The sequence below is a fragment of the Phoca vitulina genome, unplaced genomic scaffold (assembly GCF_004348235.1).
Source record: "Phoca vitulina isolate PV1807 unplaced genomic scaffold, GSC_HSeal_1.0 scaffold17, whole genome shotgun sequence".
NCBI classification, from domain to species: Eukaryota; Metazoa; Chordata; class Mammalia; order Carnivora; family Phocidae; genus Phoca; species Phoca vitulina.
This window is the reverse complement of record NW_022589720.1, coordinates 15,481,783-15,500,369: the sequence shown is the minus strand read 5'-3', so window position 1 is coordinate 15,500,369 and position 18,587 is coordinate 15,481,783. Positions and strand designations below refer to the sequence as shown.

At 34.5% G+C, this 18,587-nt stretch overlaps 1 protein-coding gene and 1 non-coding gene across 6 annotated transcripts in view; one reads left to right on the top strand and one right to left on the bottom strand.

The window, feature by feature from the left end:
- CDH18 (cadherin 18) overlaps positions 1-18,587 on the top strand; it is a 574,093-nt gene that overhangs the window by 319,711 nt on the left and 235,795 nt on the right. For 4 of the 5 annotated variants that reach the window (XM_032415422.1, XM_032415421.1, XM_032415424.1 and 1 more), the window contains exon 3: positions 16,720-17,014. In XM_032415422.1, coding sequence (XP_032271313.1) covers positions 16,720-17,014 — 295 coding nt within the window. Of the gene's footprint in view, positions 1-9,947; positions 10,050-16,719; positions 17,015-18,587 lie in introns of those variants that run through there. The other variant, XM_032415426.1, reaches the window with a different exon arrangement.
- LOC116639274 lies at positions 14,438-14,544 on the bottom strand. Its single transcript, XR_004300788.1, has one exon. It is a non-coding gene; the product is annotated as a U6 spliceosomal RNA (small nuclear RNA).

Sequence of the window (18,587 nt, the reverse complement as noted above, 5' to 3'; positions counted from 1 at the left end):
AAAGAACAAGTCATTTAACCTCACTCATTTGCTAAAATAGCCATTTCAAAGTTAAGGAAATTTTAAGGTGGGCTTACAGCATTGTTTTTGTATTGCATTTTTTATTGTAATCTCAACGGCAGGGAGGCTATATCGATAATTATGTTTTACATAGCAACCATTGCAGTATACTCTTGGTGCTTAATAATTTTTTATATTTATTAACAATAAAAATAGGACATTTTATGTGACATATAATGGACTTATAATAAATGCATACTTGATGATATTTGAAACTTTATAAACCATCTCAATCAAGATAATGAAAATATTGCAGTCACTAACTTGCAGCCCTGATCCCGACAACCACTGATTTGATTTCTCCAATCACAGCTTACATTTTGCATGTCTATACATTTACATTCTATATATTTTACAAATGGAATCAACATATGTACTTGTTTTCTATTTGGCTGATTTCATTCAGCATTCTCTTTTGAGATACATCCTTATGCATCATTAGGGGATTCATTATTGTTCAAAAACTCAGTGACTTAAAACAACAGATATTATCTCATAGTTTCTGTAAGTCAGGACTCCATGGCCTCTTTGAGTGTGTCTGATTCAGAATTTTTCATAAGACTGTGATCAATTTGTTCAGTGGGGTGGAATTATCTCAGGGATAAATTATGCATAGAATCCACATCCAAGTTCACTCACATGTCTGTTAATAAGCTTCAGGTTCACACTGTCTACTGGCTGGACACATCAGTTTCTTGTCCTGTGAGCTTCTTTATAAGGATTCCTATACAAGCAGCTTGCTTCTCTCAGAGCACCAAGAAGGAAAGTGAGACTGCAACAGAGTTACAGATGACAAGAATGGGCAAGCCTTATGAAAGCCAATATCCTTTTATAATCTATTTTTCAAAATGACAACCCATCACTTTTATCTAATTAGGAGTTACTGTCCCAGGCACACTTAAGAAGAAATTATATATGTGTGTAAATAGCTTGAAGCAGCAATCATTATGGGTAATTCCAGTCACTGCCCACTCTAGGCCACCCTCTGACAGCCCAGAGATTCATATTCCTCCTACAAAATACGCTCATCCTTACCCAAGGTCTTCACAAGTATCATCCCATTATAGTGTTAGCTCAAAATACTGGATCTCATTATCTAATCCAAGTCCAAGTGTAGATGAAGCTCTTTGGATATAAGTCCGTAAGTTCATATCCTTAAATAAAATTCTTTCTGGTCTGTAGTTATGTGAAACTATAAAAACATGTTATTTTCTCACCACACACACAATGATGGGACAGGCACTAAAACCAACAAAACAAAACAAAATAAACCACTGTATATTCAAAAAGGATGAAGTTAGAGACACAAAGGATTCTCTGCTCAATGGGATTTTGAAATTCAGTCTAGCAGATACTAGAAGTTCCTTAACTAGTTCTCAAGATGTAGGAATAATTTTCATGAATCCAGCCTCTGGATTCTCTCTCTTTTTTTTTTTTTTTTTTTTTTTCTGCAGTCTGTGTTATCCTTTCATTTTTTATATAAAAGTTAGGATGTGTTTACTGATGAGTGGCTTTCTTACCTGGCTTCCTGCTATTAGAATTTTGGAGCTCCATCAGCTGCTTCCTAGAAATTTTGAAGAAATGTCCGTATTACATTGTGTCACTTAATTAAATTATTAAATTACGTTAGAACCTTTGTTAATTCAAGTTACCATTAATCTTTGTGTGGGGTCTATTTTTGGATTCTCTATTCTGCCCCTTTAATCTGTATGCCTGTATTTATACCAGTGTAGTTTTCTTGTGAAACCTGTAATCAAATAGTTTAAATGTACCAATTATGTACTTCTTTTCTAAAACTATGTTGGCTATTGTAAGTCATCAGTAATTTTCGTATAATTTTTAGAATCAGCCTGTTAATTTCTAAAGTTGACTGGAATTCTATTTACTCTATGGATCAATTTGGGGGAAGATGGTAATTTTATGGTCACTTCCAATTTTCAAGTGTGCTATAACTTTTTTTGTTTTGCTTTTCTAATTTTCCAAGCAATGGTTTATAGTTTTCAGTAAAGAGATCCTTACACATCTTTCTTCAAATTTATTCCCAATTATTTAGGCTTTTTGATGCCCTCATAAATGGTATTGTTCAATGTCTTAAGTTAATTTTTAATTTTTTGTTGCTAGTGTGTAGAAATGCATTCAGTTTTCAAATATTGTCCTTGAATACTCTGACTTTGCCAAATTCATCAGAAGAGTAGTTACTCTGTGTGTGTGTGCGCGCGCTGTGTGTCTATATACATAGTTTCCTTAGTATTTTCTAGGTAAACAAATACGGTTTTGTGAATACAAGCAGGTTTACTTCTTCCTTTCCAAACTATATATTTTGTTTGTTTGTTTGTTTTTTGTTTTATTGTAGTTTAGAACTTTCAATACAACGTTGAATATAAGTAAAAATGAATATACTTCCTTTTTTCTTGGTGTTAGCAGGAAAGATATTTGGATATTTATCTTTCAGTGCAAAGTATGTTAACTTTAGCTCTTTGTAAATCCTGCTTATCAGGTTGAAAGTTTTCTTTTATTCTTAATGTGCTTAGTGTTTGTGTCATAAATGTACATTAACTTCTATTGAAATACCTCTTACGAATTTATTGAGATAACTGTGTAATTATTTTCCTTAATTGCCTTAAGATGGTTAATTGCATTGTTTGATTTTTGAATGTAAAGCAAACCTGGGATAGATGTCACTTGCTCATGGTATGCTATTCATTTCATATAATTCTGGATTCTATTTGCTAATATATTATGAAAAAATATGTCATGTCTTTCTTTTTTTTAAAGATTTTATTTATTTGACAGATTGAGAGAGAGTGAGTGAGCACGGGCAGGAGGAGGGGCAAGGGGAGGGGTAAGGGGAGGGGCAAGGACAGGGGCAGGGGCAGAGACAGATGGAGAAGCAGGCTCTCTGCTGAGCAGGGATGCCTATGTGGGGCTCAATCCCAGGACCCTCGGATCATGACCTGTGCTGAAGGCAGGCACTTAACCAACCGAGCCACCCAGGCGCCCCTATGTCATGTAGTTCTATAAGAGGTTCTGGGCTATAATATTTTCCCGGTTTAATAACATACTCTGTAAGTTTTTATTCTTTGGAAATTTATTGAGACTCGTGTTATCAAATATATGCTCTCTTAGTGAAGATTCCTCGTGTACTTGACAAGAATGTATTTAAGCAGTTGTCAGGCTTAGTGTTTTGTAAAGTCACCTTGGTCAAATTGTTGGATAGCACAAGTTTTTTTCTCTCTTTTTATAAGTTTGTGTATTATATCAGTTACAGAGAGTGATTTGTTAAATTTACCACCACTGCGTATTTCCCTGTTCCTCTTATGTCAATTTTTGTTTCATGAATTTTTGTGATCTATAATTAGGTCTATATGTATTTAGGACTTTTGTATGCTCTTAATAAATCATGAATTTTTCTCCTTTAACTCTTGTCATATACTTTGTATTGAAATATACTTTGATATTCATAAACTTGCTTTTTTATGTTGATAGTTGATAGGCCTGTATATCATTTCTCATCCTTTCAGCCTTCTTATGCATTTTCACTTAAGGTACATTATTTTACTTCCAATCTAACAATTTCTGCCTTTTAATTGGTGTGCTTAGTTCATTTATGTAGTTTATTAATTTTTATTGAGCTATAATTCACAACATATACATCCTTTTAAAATGTACAGCTCATTGGCTTTTAATACATTCTTAAAGGTGCACAACCATCACAACTCCCTAATTCCAGAATATTTGCATTGCCCTGGAAGGGAAACCCCATGCTCAATAGTAATCGGTCTCCATTTCTCCTCCTATCCCCAGCCCTTGGCAGCCACATTTGTTTAGAGATTTTGTTTCACATATATTTCCGTATCTCTTGGGTACATACTTAAGACCCCCATTTCTGGGTCATATTGAAGAGGAAGAGTGAGGTTTTTGTCTCACGGAGTCGAAGAATGAATCTCACAGATAAAGGAGAGTGAGCAAAGTGATAGACTTTTATTAAGCAAGGATGTAGAAAAAGCTCTCAAGAGTGAGAGGGGTCCTGACCAGGTTGCCGACGCGGCCCTCCACCCACAGTCTTTTATTTAGAACTGACCAGGGAGCATGTGGCCTTAACAATCTTGTGACATCTTAGTTTTAGTAAGACTGGTGATAACATCTTTAATGGCTTACTTCTTCTTTGGGGTTTCGTTATTCTTTGTTGGTCACAAGGTGACTGTCATAAAAAGACCCCACCTCTAATGCCAGGACAGGATGGTCTGGTTTGTTCCCTTATCTCTGGTTTCGTTATGCCTCAGCGTTTCTGGGATTTCTGTGACTAATCACATAGCCCTCTACCTCTCTGTCCCTATCTAGCCCTGCCTGTCCCTTACTCAGTGAGACCCTTTGGATGTATATCGGTGGGTCATATGCCTGGGGGCTGATTGCCAACATGTATCTTGGGTGGTAGGGATAAAGGAAGCTTCCAAAGGAAGTTTTATATGTTAAAGTAGACTTACAGGATCCTGGGGGTCAGGCTAAGATTGCCTTTTGCCCTTAGCAAAGTGTCCACATTCAGGCACTTGAGTCCCTAGGGGAATGTCACATGCCTGTTTCAGGGACTTGTCAATGGGCTGTGAGTAGTAAGGAAATTGGATAATTTTTCTTCTGCCTTTGTTTCCCACATCAATATGGTAATTACATGTGTGACATTTTGAAGAATTGCAAAATGCTTTTCAAAATGGCTACACCGTTTTAAACTTCCATCAGCAGTGTGTGAGGGTTCTAACTTCTCTACATCCTTACCTACACTTGTATTTTCTCTTTTTAGACTTTTAGTCATCCTAATGGGTCTGCAGTGGTAGCTCATTATGGTTTTAATTTGCATTTCCTTAATGGCTAGTGATATTGATCATCTTTTCATGTGCTTATTGGTTATTCATGTATCTTCTGAGAAATGTGTATTCATTTTTTTGTCCATTTTTTTTTTCAATTGGGCTACTGGTCTTTTTATTGTTGTGTTATTTATAAATTCTAGGTACTAGACCCGTATTAGATATATGATTTATAAATATTTTCTCCCACTCTGTGAATTGTCTTTTCACTTTCTTGATATCATGCTTTGAAGTGTCATATTTTTTAATGTTGATAGAGTTCAATTGATCTTTTTTTTAGTTGTATGTGCTTCAGGCATCATTGCTAGAAAAACATTGCCTATTCCAATGTTACAAAGATCTACACCTGTGTTTTATTCTAAGAGTTTTATAGTTTTAGCTCTTAAATTTAGTTTTTTTTTTAATCCACTTTATGTTAATTTTTGTATATGAGCTGAGCTTGGGATGCAATTTCAGTTTTTGCATATGTATATCCAATTTGTCCTTTCAAGATTTGTTGTAAGAATTGAAGAGTTGAATTATCCTGACACACATAATGAAAATCAATTGACCTTAAAAGTATGGGTTTATTGGAGCTCCTGGGTGACTCAGTCAGTTAAGCATCAGAATCTTGGTTTTGCTCAGGTCATGATCTCAGTATTGTGAGATCTAGACCTGTGTCAGGCTCCAAGCTCAGTGTCCCCACTGAGATAATCTGCCTGAGATTATCTTCCTCTCCTTTTGCTTCTCCCCTGCTTATACATGCATGCTCTCCCTCTCTAAAATAAATAAATAATCTTTAAAAAAGTATGGGTTTATTTTTGAACTTTCATTTCTATTCCACTGATTTATAGGTTTATTCTATCCCAGGACCACATGGTCTTGATCACTGTAGCTTTGTAGTAAGTTTTTAAATCTAGAATATCCAGTCTTCCAACCTTGTTCTTTTTCGTACCTTTCTGGCTATTTAGGTTACCTTGCATTTCCATATTAATATATGAACAGCTTGTTAATTTATACAGAAAAGATACTAAACCTGTATTAGATATATGATTTGTAAATATTTTCTCCCACTCCGTGAATTGTCTTTTCACTTTTTTGATATCGTGCTTTGAAGTGCCAGTGGACAATGGGCACATGAGGAGCCAGATTATCCAGTTTAGTTGGGCTAAAAATTTCGTGTGAATGGTGATGTGCCCAAAGATTAGGTTAGATGCATAGACAGGAAACAGGTGAAGATATATTCCGTCTGAAAGCTCTGTGAAGCTCTCAAGTGTTTTATTTAGGAAAGGATAAAATTCACATTTTAGAAATAACACACTAAACTATGGTGTAAATGGAATGTGCATGGAACAGAAACAGGAAGACAGGTAATGAGACCACTTATGGGAAACTGCAATAATCTCAGGAAGTACAAGGGCATGAATTAACTCTGGTAACTGTGATGGAGAGAAGGGGTGGGGGTCGGCAGATATTTTAAAGAGATCAAATCACAAGAATTTAGAAAGTTTTTAGTAAGGGGAAATAGAAAAAGAAAAAATCATCATTAGTGCATACGATTTCAACTGAGTGACTGAGAAAGTGGTAGCTCTGGTTATTCAATCTGCTAAAAAACACAAGGCAAAGTAAAGAATGAGTTCAGACTTACAGCTGAGTAAATTGGTCTTTATGATTCAAACATTTCAGAATACCATTTCATCCTGAAAAGCTTAACTGAGAGGAAAAATTGTGCACAATAGTAGACCACAGAATTTTTATTTCAACCTGCAGAGTTATGTGTGCTCAACTCTGGGTTGAGTAGCCCCATACATCACAGAAAAACTTAGCAAGAAAACTTATACTTTGCACTGTATCTTCCTTGAGTCTCAATCCACAGTTTCTCTCCATTGAAAAAGCTTCAGTATTTCCATGTCTTGCATTTCCAAAGTTAGGACCCAATATTTGAGAGTTTTACATTCTGCTCCCTTGTGCTGTGGTAGCTTTAATCATGTTTTTAAAATTAGCTTTCTCCAAAAACACAAGTAAATAAATAAAGTTATAACTGGGTGGTGTTTGCTAACCTTAAAACAATTTATATTGAGTGATAAGATTAAATCCAGAACACACATGAATAAAGAAAAAGTTTGATGAGTGTTAAATTTTAGAAAGTGTGTAGTTTTTATCCTTTTATAGAAACGGAGAAACAGGAATATAGATTGAGAGTTTGTGTCCTTTCCTCTGGGAAAAATTCCTAACAAGGGAAAATTGGTTTCACATTATGCTTCTGTCAGAACTACCCCTACTCTGTGGATCTGTTGCTCTTTCTGGCTCACTGCACTAAAAACTTCTTAAGGACAAGGGACCTGATTTATTTCAGCACATTGCTTGATACATAGTAGGGATGGATGCAATTTTTCTTTTCCATTCCATCACATTGAATTGGTTTTAAACCTAGAGTAAACACAAGGATGGTATTGATACAGACCAAAAGAATAACTGAATAGAGATGTGGAAATTGCAGGATTACGTGAGGGACATATGAAATAGGCAGGGATCCAAAAATGTCAGGACAGGCTTCAGCAAGACAAGACAGCCAATTAAGTAAGCATTACCTAGCAGTACCTGGGCAACTTAAAGCAATAGCCCAGGAGATGTGCCTACATTCAGGACAGAATTTAGCAACCTGAGGCGTGGCCAAAAAAAACAAAAACAAAAACAAAAAAAAAACAAATCAAATTTTTAAGCATCTCAGAATGAGAATCAAGCAAAGGTTAGAGGCTATGCATGGAAATGAGATGGTATGTGAGATTGTCTAATGATTCCCAGCACTTTGAGAGAGGGCTGCAAGATATTGTGACTTTTCCACATAACTGACCCAAATAAAACCCAAAACTGTTGTTCAATAACAACAAGAACATTTATATAAAAAAGTAATATATATTCAATCAATTAAAACTGAAAGATATATAAAAGGAAATTGACTAGCTCTCTGCAGTGTCGGCTTTTTTCTGCCCTCCCTCAAGCCTCACTGGCTTGGATTATATTCTTTCCTAACTGTACATATGTCCGTGTTTATAAATATGAATATTCTACACATGTAGCTTTTGTTATTTATACTTTTATCTAAGTAAGATCTCAGCTTCTATATTATTGCATGGCATGGTTTTCTCAGTCTACAACAATTATAGAGAATTCTTCAGAACTAACATATTCATATAATTATTGTAATGATAATTCATAATTTATGAAACAATCCACCTCCAGTTGGACCTTTAGATTTTTTGCCTCTGAGATAATCAGTAAGTATTATTCATATATAGATATACTTATACACAGATGTTTATTTTCTCTTGTTTTCCAGGACACTGGCATGTGTTTGGTTTGTTTCTTCTCTATCTTTCTGGTCCCTCTGACTTTTTAATTTTGAAGCACTACAGGTTTTAGTCCTCACTTCTTCCCTTTTCTTCTACATTTATTTCACAGATAACCTCATTCTGTTTCATTGCTCTAAATGCCACTTTTGTGCTGGATGTCTCCCAAATTTATAAAACCAACCATATTTGTCTTTTGAACTACGGACTGTGTGTGAAAATGGCCTCTAGATCTCTACTGAGATCCCCAATAGAAATACCATGGTTAGCATGTCAAAATTCAATTCCTGATCTTCCCATTCTCGTTCCTGTACCTGTATCCTTCCACATCTCATTTGATTACAATTCCAAATTCTTAGTAACTGTGAGAGAGGGAAAGAATCTCAAGCAGACTCTGCAATGATCGCAGAGCCCAATGTGGGGCTCCATCTCACAACCCCAGAGATCATGACCTGAGCCAAAATCAAAAGTCAGATGCTTACTGACTGAGCCATCCATGGTCCCCCATGGTTGTGCCATTTCTTATCACTTTCACCACCACCCCGGTCCATGCTGTCATCATCAATCATTGTATTGCCATTGTGGCAGTCTATCAGTTCTCCCTGCTTTCATTTTTGCTCCTCTATTTTCTGTTCACAGTAATGAAGTAGACACAGTCCTTTTGAGACATAAATCAATTATGATACTTCACTGCTCAAAACTTTCCAGTTTCCCTTTATCTCATTCAGGGGTCCTCCATGATCTTGCTTCCAGTTACAGTGCCCCTCCATCCATGGAGGATATGCTCCAAGACGCCCAGTGGATGCCTAAATTCTCGGAGAGTACCGAACCCTCTATATATGGTGTTATTTTTTATACATGCATACCTATAATAAAGTTTAATTTATAAATTAGACACACGAGATTAACAGCAATGATAAAACAATTATAACAAGTATGCTGTAAAAAAGTTATGTAAATTGTGTATATGGTCCCTCTTTCTTAATATATCTTATTGTACTGTACTCATCCTTCTTATTATGATGATGTGGGACAATAAAATGACTGCATGATAAGATGAAGTGAGGGGAATGATGTGGGCGTCGTGACACATCATGAAGCTACTACTGACCTGCTGATGATACATCAGAAGGAGGATCATCTGCTTCTGGACCACAGCTGACAGTGGGTAACTGAAACCAGGAAAAGCGAAACCAAAGACAAGGGGGGACTGCTGAATTTCTCTGATATCTTCTCCTACTGCCCTTCTCTGTCCATGCAATTCTGGTCACACTTGCTTCCTCACTGTTTCTGGAATCTGCTTGTCATGTCCCTAACTTGATCCTTTTGCTCTTTCTGTTCTCCCTGCCTGCAATGCTCTTCCCTATAATATGCATTTGGCTAACTCCTTCACCTCCTTCAAGAATTTACTAAAATGTCATCTTTTGAATATGCCCTATCTGACTCCTTTATTAGATCTTATTGTTGCTTTAACAAATCACTGCAAAATTAGTGCCTTAAAACAACACAAATTTATTTACCAACACTTTTATAGGTCAGAAGTTTAAGATAGTTCTCACTGGGGTAAAATCAAGTTGTGGGCAGGGCTTCATTCCTCTAGGGAAGAATCCATTCCCTTGCTTTTTCTCAGCTTCTAGAGGCCTTTCTTAGGTCTTGCATGAAGATTTTTACATTTTAGAACCAGCAATGAGGTGCTGAATCCTTCTCACACTTCCGTTTTTCTCTCTCTCACCCAGCTGGGATCAGTTCTTCCTTTGTAAGGACCCATGTGATCAGAATTGTCCCATCTAGAGACACCAAGGTAATTTCCTTTTCTTAAGGACCTTAACCTCAATCACGTGTATGAAGTCCTTTTGCCATATAAAGTAACATATTCACAGGCTTCCAGAGTAAAGATAGAGACATCTTTGAGGGGCCAGTGTTCTGCCTACCATATTTCCATATTTAATATTGCAATCTCTCTACACATTCCCAATCACCTTTGATAGTTCTTCACCTTTACTTTCTTTCTCTCTTTGTAAAAAGGAGTGTAGGTCTTGCCACCTTCTAACATATTATATATCAGTCATGTTTTCTGCTTACTGTATATTTCTTCCCACTGGGATTAATGTAAGCTCTCCCAGGGTAGGAATCTCTGCATTACTGATGTGTTTAAGTACTGAGTACCAGGACTGGAACATAGTGAGAGCTCCAAAAATATTTGTTGGCTATATACTTCTGAAAGTGATTACTAGATCAAATGATAATCTTACATTTTATTGTCAGATGAATTTTCTAAATGATTGAAGCCATTCACATTTCTTCATCTTCTTTCCGTCTCCCTTCAATATGTAATTACTGCTTTTTTATTTGAACAAAGAGCTTCAATGAACAGTAATGATAGAGTTTTAATGGAGATGAAATCACAACACATGCGAATGTGTGGACAATGGTTTGGGCCAGTATTTTTCCAGAATTGTACTAATGTTAGTACACTCTGAGATTTTTTTTTTTTTTTCCTTTAAAACCAGCTGCCAGGGCTGTCTCTTTCTCAGCTGGACCCTAATTGGCAGATAAAAGAACACAGATTAACTCTGATAGAGAAGAGGTTCTCCTATGCCCCATATATCTCCAACTTTAATCAATTGATTGGGTTTTGAGGCTTTCCAACAATTAATAGTGAAATTCTCAACCACTGACTTGCCTCCTGCAGTGCATAAATATTTGGTACACCCCAATGTGGCTCTCTAAAGTATAGCTGATGGATTTGGAATTATGACAACTTCAGACTTCAAAGATATTTTATAGTTTTTTTTTTTTTTTAATCTTGCACATAATACCCCTAATCTGGGATTCAGGGGATATAATAAACACATACTGTCTCCTGTTCCTTTTCCCTCCTCCTCCTCCCTCATTAGTTTCCTTCTCTAAGAATACACATTAATAATTTAAATGTTAAAAACTGAAATTCAACAGGAGACTTCTGCATATTTGCAAAGACCTCTGATGTTTCTAATTAAACAAACACAGTCCTCATTTCCTTACTCTCACCTAATTTCTTAACATTTTAATCAATTAATGTTAGATTTGTGGTTGAACAAAGTGCTTTATCATTACTTTTTTATTTTTTTTATTTTTTTTATTTTTTTTAAAGATTTTATTTATTTATTTGACAGAGACAGACACAGTGAGAGAGGCAACACAAGCAGTGGGAGTGAGAGAGGGAGAAGCAGGCTTCCTGTGGAGTATGGAGCCCGATGTGGGGCTCGATCCCAGGACCCTGGGATCATGACCTGAGCCGAAGGCAGACGCTTAACGACTGAGCCACCCAGGCGCCCCTATCATTACTATTTTAATATAACTTTTTACATATTAGTTGATACCTAATTAAAACCAATGGTTATGTGTTTTTTTTTTTTTTCTTGCACAAGACTGATATGTTCATTACGAAGAGACTATTATGATTTGATATGTTTTTTCTTCTTTACATCAATTAGTTATTAATAGTTCAATTGAAGTTTGTTTCATCTGCTTATAGTTCAAAATATAATACATTCTGGAAAAAATGTAACATTCTGGAATGAAGGATGTATAATAAATTTTAATAATGTATTTTCTATGATCTTCACATTGCATCACTTGTATTTTATGTGTTGGGAAAAAAAAGTAGTGGAATTACTATATAATATTTATGACTTTATTCCTGGATTCCACTGGAATACTGTAAATATAAGTTTCTTACTCATAAAAAAATACATAAAACATGTAGTTTAAAATATTACAATTTCGGGGCACCTGGGTGGCTCAGTCGTTAAGCGTCTGCCTTTGGCTCAGGTCATGATCCCGGAGTCCTGGGATCGAGCCCCGCATCAGGCTCCATGCTCCACAGGAAGCCTGCTTCTCCCTCTCTCACTCCCACTGCTTGTGTTCCCTCTCTCGCTGTGTCTGTCTCTGTCAAATAAATAAATAAAATCTTTAAAAAAAAAAAAAAAATTACAATTTCAAGTCAGTGACCTATCTTTTTAACATAGCTCAAAGTCCTGACTAAAAGCAACTTTTGAAATTAATTGCTCTGCCACAAACTTCTTAACCTTTTAAAGTTATTCTTCCCCAAGGGATAGAACATTATCTTAGTGAGGAACTCTGCATTGGAGTGAAAGCTATAAATTTTTAGGTCTTGATCCTAATGTGGTCTGGGGTGAATAAATAATTTTCTAGGGGGAACTCATGTGAGTCGCATGAGCTTCCTAGGTGCCATAGGTTACTACTGAACACTTAGAAAGAGACAATTTATTAAAGTAATGCCAGAGAAGTGCTCATTTTGCTTTCCTTGGGCGGTTATATTTTCTTTCTTCATTCTCTTCCCCTTTTCTGTTCTCTAAAGAACAGTTAATTAACCCTACATTATTATGTGATAACATACACAGGCATTCTCTCTTCTTGCTTTAGGACAATATAACATCTGTCCTTTGGCACAAAATACAACTTACTTTGCAAAATCTCATGACTCTAAAAGTATATTTCCACTACTGTGTGTTGTGATAAGACCCTGACACTGTTCTCTCAGTGGTATTTCATATTTCTAAACTTTCTGCTGCAAAGTGTTCAGTATATATGACTAAAATCAACTTTGTCTCCCAAATATTTTTACGTATATCAATGTAAGATACAATGAAATTCTCTCTTGAATAATATAATAGCTAGCTCAACTTACAACATCATATTTTGCTGTTGCTAAATCAGCATCACGTCTATATCCAGAGTATTTCTACTGTATGTACTCTACTCCCAGTTCTTTTGTTTGATGTCTTATTGCTGCCCACACTCAGAGATAACACATTTCTATCCTGGTTATCTGTTTTACATGATTATCTGTATAAAAGAGCTTTCTCTCTGTATCTTAAGATTTTTACCTCTACTAGTATGATTACTGCTCACCCATTTCATTTATTCATTCATTCACTCATTCATCCATTCATTCATTCACTCATTCACTGTTTCTTGCCTTAAAAAAAACCTAAAATACAACATGTGCTCTTTCAGGATCTTAAAACTCACTGATTAAGCAAAAGAAAAAAATATAGCTGGTGGTTCTCTCAAGAGCCACTTCTGTTGCAGATATGTATTCCAAACTGAACTGAACATTTGGAAATGGTTATATGGTAGACAAGAGGTAATCCTGAGAGTGGATCACTTTATTCTTTCACAAATGGTTATCATCATAATCATATAAACTAAATGCCATTGTAATAGTTTCCCATCTGCTTAACATAAAAGCTAATCATTCCAAGATTCAACTAGGCCTGCTGAGAGATTCACAAAATCCATTAATGAAATGATTATCTACATTATTTAAACACTCACGCTAAGCATTATTAACACCTTATATAACTCAAATACATATTTATAACATTTTAATATAACTTTTACTATGTTATACAATAATATAAATAGTGCTAAATTATAATTCACTGATTTTATTGCACATCTATTTTCAAATTAGGCATAACTTTGGGAATATTTAGGCTTAGTTGTTTACTAATTATAAACACTCTATGAATGTGGAATGAGATTCAAGTCTTAAAATCTAAAACCATAAAATTACTCATATTTTTGTCTTTTATCTGAAATGCTTAACAATCTACATAAAGCACAGAGTGTGTTATGTTTTTAATACATGCTTTAGATTGACAACTTTACTATTTCTCTTACATACTTCCATTGCTGGTCTATATATATAAGCCCATTCTTTAAATATGATTAACTTTTTGTAATACAAACCTTTAATCCAAAATAAAGGAACATCAAAATAACCTCACTGAGAACATAGAAGAATATGAAAATATATCCTGAAAATAAAAGTCAATTGTCACCATTGCTATGTCTTTCTGAAAGCAGTAGTTAGAAGCGTAACATATTTCCCCCAAAAGGGTTTTAAATTAGTTATATAGATTTATAATTCATATATAGTATAACAATAGCTAATAAAACTGTCTCACATTTTTTTTTACCTATTATATTTCAAATTTGGGTATTTTTTTTTAATTTTATTATGTTAGTCACCATACAATATATCATTAGTTTTTGATGTGATCCACGATCCATTGTTTTCGTATAACACCCAGTGCTCCATGCAGTACGTGCCCTCCTTAATACCCATCACCAGGCTAACCAATCACCCCTCCCCGCTCCCCTCTAAAACCTTGTTTGAAAAATATGGAATGCTTCATGAATTTGTGTGTCATCCTTGCCCAGGGGACATGCTAATCTTCTCTGTATCATTCCAATTTTAGTATATGTGCTGCCGAAGCGAGCACCTGTCTCACATTTTATTTAATAACAAGAGTGTTTGAGAAAGTGTTTTTAAAAACATTTGTTTAATGAATTTGTTATTTTACTTTGCTATGATTTGGTTAGGGATTAAACCAAAGTTGCAGAATGTGAAACCGGCTGCTCTTTTGATATTTTGCAGGTGTCTGCTTCATAAATGATAAATCCTTTTTCTAGGTGCTAAAAAGATATGTTGAGAAACCTAAAGAAATGACTAAATGCATTTCCACCCATGCATACAACGATCTCCACACAACTCATCTGCATTCTTCATTCAGTGGTTAATTTACTAATGAAGTGTGAAATCTTTGAAAGCTATGTTTTTCATATTTTGCTAATGGATTTCTTACGCCTCTTTATAAAAGCCCCCCCAAAAAAGTAATTTTGGAAAGATATAATTTGTTGAATCTTGCTAAATGATTCCCATCAGAATTTGTCCCTGTTTATGTCTTATGCATTTTCAAGAAAGAGGATTATTTTTGAGATACTATAATTTATATTTCAGTTGCCTCCATTTTACCATAGCATAGTCCTTTTGTCACAGTTTATTATATTTTTCTATATTTTATCTTTTTAAAAAATGTCTTCTAAGAGTTCAAAGACTTTAATATAATCCTTGAAAAATTTCTCTTTATTATGGCAAGAAACCCAAAAGCTGTATGAACAAGGTTATATTTTTCAATGTTTCCAAGTGTCAGAAATGAGCAAAAGGTGAGTAGTTAAGGTTAGGTAACCAAAAAGGTTTCATATGAAGGATAACTGTTCAAATCTCTTGGGAGAAATAATTCTTCAAATACATGTTTAAGATTTAAGAAAATATTGTGTGGTTGTTTCTAGTTAGAAATATAACAGTGGCTCTTACGGAAATATTTAATTAAGATGGTATAAGTTATAATAGATTATGAAGTATGAATTATATGCAGTTTAAAAGCATTTCTTGGGGTACCTGGATGGCCCAGTCGGTTAAGCATTCAACTCTTAATTTCAGCTCAGGTCATGATCTCAGGGTTATGAGATTGAGCTCCGTGTTGGGCTCCACACTCAGTGCAGAGTCTGCTTGAGATTCTCTCTCTCCCTCTCCCTCTGCCCCTCCCCTCATGCTCTCTCTCTCTAAGATAAATAAATAAAATCTAAATAAATAAATAAATAAATAATTAAAAATAAAAGCATTTTCTGATGTTTAAATGATGAAAAAGTGGTTTATAATTATCTTAATATGTATTTATCTTTCTTACTAAATACTTCTTCTCTACTGAAATACTACTTCTGTAATATTTTTAAAATGATATTCCATTATTTTTATTTTAATGAACGAGAATTTGTTAGTGTATTTCAATTAATTAAAAAATAGGCCCATGTATTGATTAAATCAATCAATTTTGATTTACTACTATTTAAATTTTGAGTTAAAGTTTCATAATTAAAAAATAGGGGGATGCCTGGCTGGCTCAGTCAGTAGAACATGTGACTCTTGATCTCGGGGTCATGAGTTCAAGCCCCACGTTGGGCAGAGAGATTACTAAAAATAAATAAACAAACAAATAAACTTAAAAAAATAAAATATTCTATTTTAATCTATTTTAATGCTCTTAATGTTCTAAATCTGAACAATTAATCTGGAAAATTCTTTTTTTAAATTTTTCAAATTATAAAATTAATACCTTTATAACAAATAAGTGCCTCTTTTGTGGAGATTTTTAATAATTTGAATTTTCTCCTACCATATATATTTTTCTTTTTTAAATTTTAAGTTTGAAATAAAATGCCAAGCAATTAATTTTAAAAAATCATTATTCCTGAAAGTATTGAAGGCAATAGTGATTTACTGGTAATTTCTTTTTCCAATTCTATTTTCTGTAGTTAGTGAAGTGGTGAATTAGTAGAATAACATCAAGTGTTATTGTTTTTCTTTTAATTAGTATTATTTATTTCTCTTAAGTCAATAATTGGATTTTTTAGATCATGATAAAAATATCCATATCAATACCAAGTAGAGAAAAACGGCAGAAAAATAAATGATTTTAGTAACTGACAGGACACTGTGGAGATAAGAAAAGTTATAATCAAAGTAAGTTAAAAATTATAGATAGACAATTTTAAGGTAACATGATGTTAGGTTGGAATATAATTGGAAGCTACGTTATTTAATTTTTATTTTCCAGCTGCACTCCAATTCTGACAAAGGCGATGGGTCTGTCAAGTACATCCTTACTGGAGAAGGTGCTGGGACTATATTTATCATTGATGATACCACTGGTGATATCCACTCAACGAAAAGCCTGGACAGAGAGCAGAAGACCCACTATGTGCTTCATGCCCAGGCTATTGACAGACGAACAAACAAGCCTCTTGAACCTGAATCCGAGTTCATAATCAAAGTACAAGACATCAATGATAATGCTCCAAAGTTCACAGATGGACCATACATCGTTACTGTGCCTGAAATGTCAGATATGGGTAAGAAAAATCATTCTTTACTTTGGCAGCTAATATATATTTGAGAATCCAAAAAATCACCATTTGAAGACAAGTTTTTCATTTGTGTGTGTGTGTGTGTGTGTGTAGAAATCTGAAGAAATTTTAAAATATTTTGATATTTACATGTGGCTTAAAATGTTAAAGAATATTGGGTCTAGATATTATAATATTAAAATTCATTTATGAACTTATAATATAGGTAATCGTTTGGTTTTTAAGAAAAAACAAACAAACAAACTTTCATTAATGGGAAAATGCCAGCAATGCTTATTTGACACAGGTTTTGACCATATAATTTCTTCATGTATCTTGCTACGAAGATACCAACACATTCAAGGTGAAAATTTACATAAATAAAAATAGACAATATAATGTCTGAAGTCTTTTGCTACATGTCTTTTAAGGTTGCAGTTTATGAGCAAATGACATTAAAAATGTAAGTAATAGCTACAGTATTCAATAAAACCTTTTAGATACTCATAAGCACCTACATACCTTATTTGTTTTAAAACATAAATAATCCTTAAAGTATTTTGGATACCATTTTAAAGATGTATAAACCGGCATACTGTAATTAGGTGGTTTTCCCAAATCCATATATTTAGAAAATAGCCAAGAAGAAATTGACACCAGGTTCTCTTGAATGTAGAGCTTACACTGCGGTTGATGGGTTATGACCTAGGTCTCCAGTCACTTGGATGATCTGGGGATTTCTCATTACTTACAGATCTCTGTCATATAACTATTTTATTTTGTTTTTATCTCCTATGATAAATTTTCTAAATTGTTAAAATGAAGTTCAGCTATGATAATTTTTGACTATCTCTGTAAGACTCTAAGCTGGGATGTAGAACACAATTTTTGAGTAAAGATTTTATATATTTGAGCTTATATGTATTACTAGATATGAGTATTATATATGTAAGTCTATATGGCTCAACACCATTAAGCCTGGCAGGTGAGAGTTTATGTGGAAACTCTAGAACAGACTTCCTTCTCTCACCTTGTCAAGGAACTGACACCCCATTTGCTAGCCCCCTTTTGTCTCACAGAAGTGAAGATCTCTGTGACTCCATCATTTACGAGAATGCCATTGGTAAGGCTACATAAGAGCCCCAAGGAGCACAAGCGAAACCACCATAACCAAGGGGCAAAGCACCAAAGAGAAACACAGACAGAGTAGTCATTACCAAGCAAGTTACTGAGCAGAAGAAAACAAGAGCCCGAGTGTTGTCGGGATACTACAAAGAGATTTCTGTAACTCAGAGTCATGTTTTCTGCAACTAGTAAACAACAAAATATCAGCGTATGATTAAGGCATGTACCATCATTGATATGATCCAAATTATTGTCCAGGAGCTTGAGAATGCATCAGACTGGAAGAAGTAACTAAAAATCAGAGAGCAAATATCCCCAAAATGTGGGAATTGTGGTACAAAATGAGATTTAAAAGATATGCTCATTAGACCTCTCATGTGAATGACGTATGTTCCCAGACAGCAAAAAAGAGTAGTTGAAGGAATGAACAATATTATTTTCCTCGAGGTGAAGA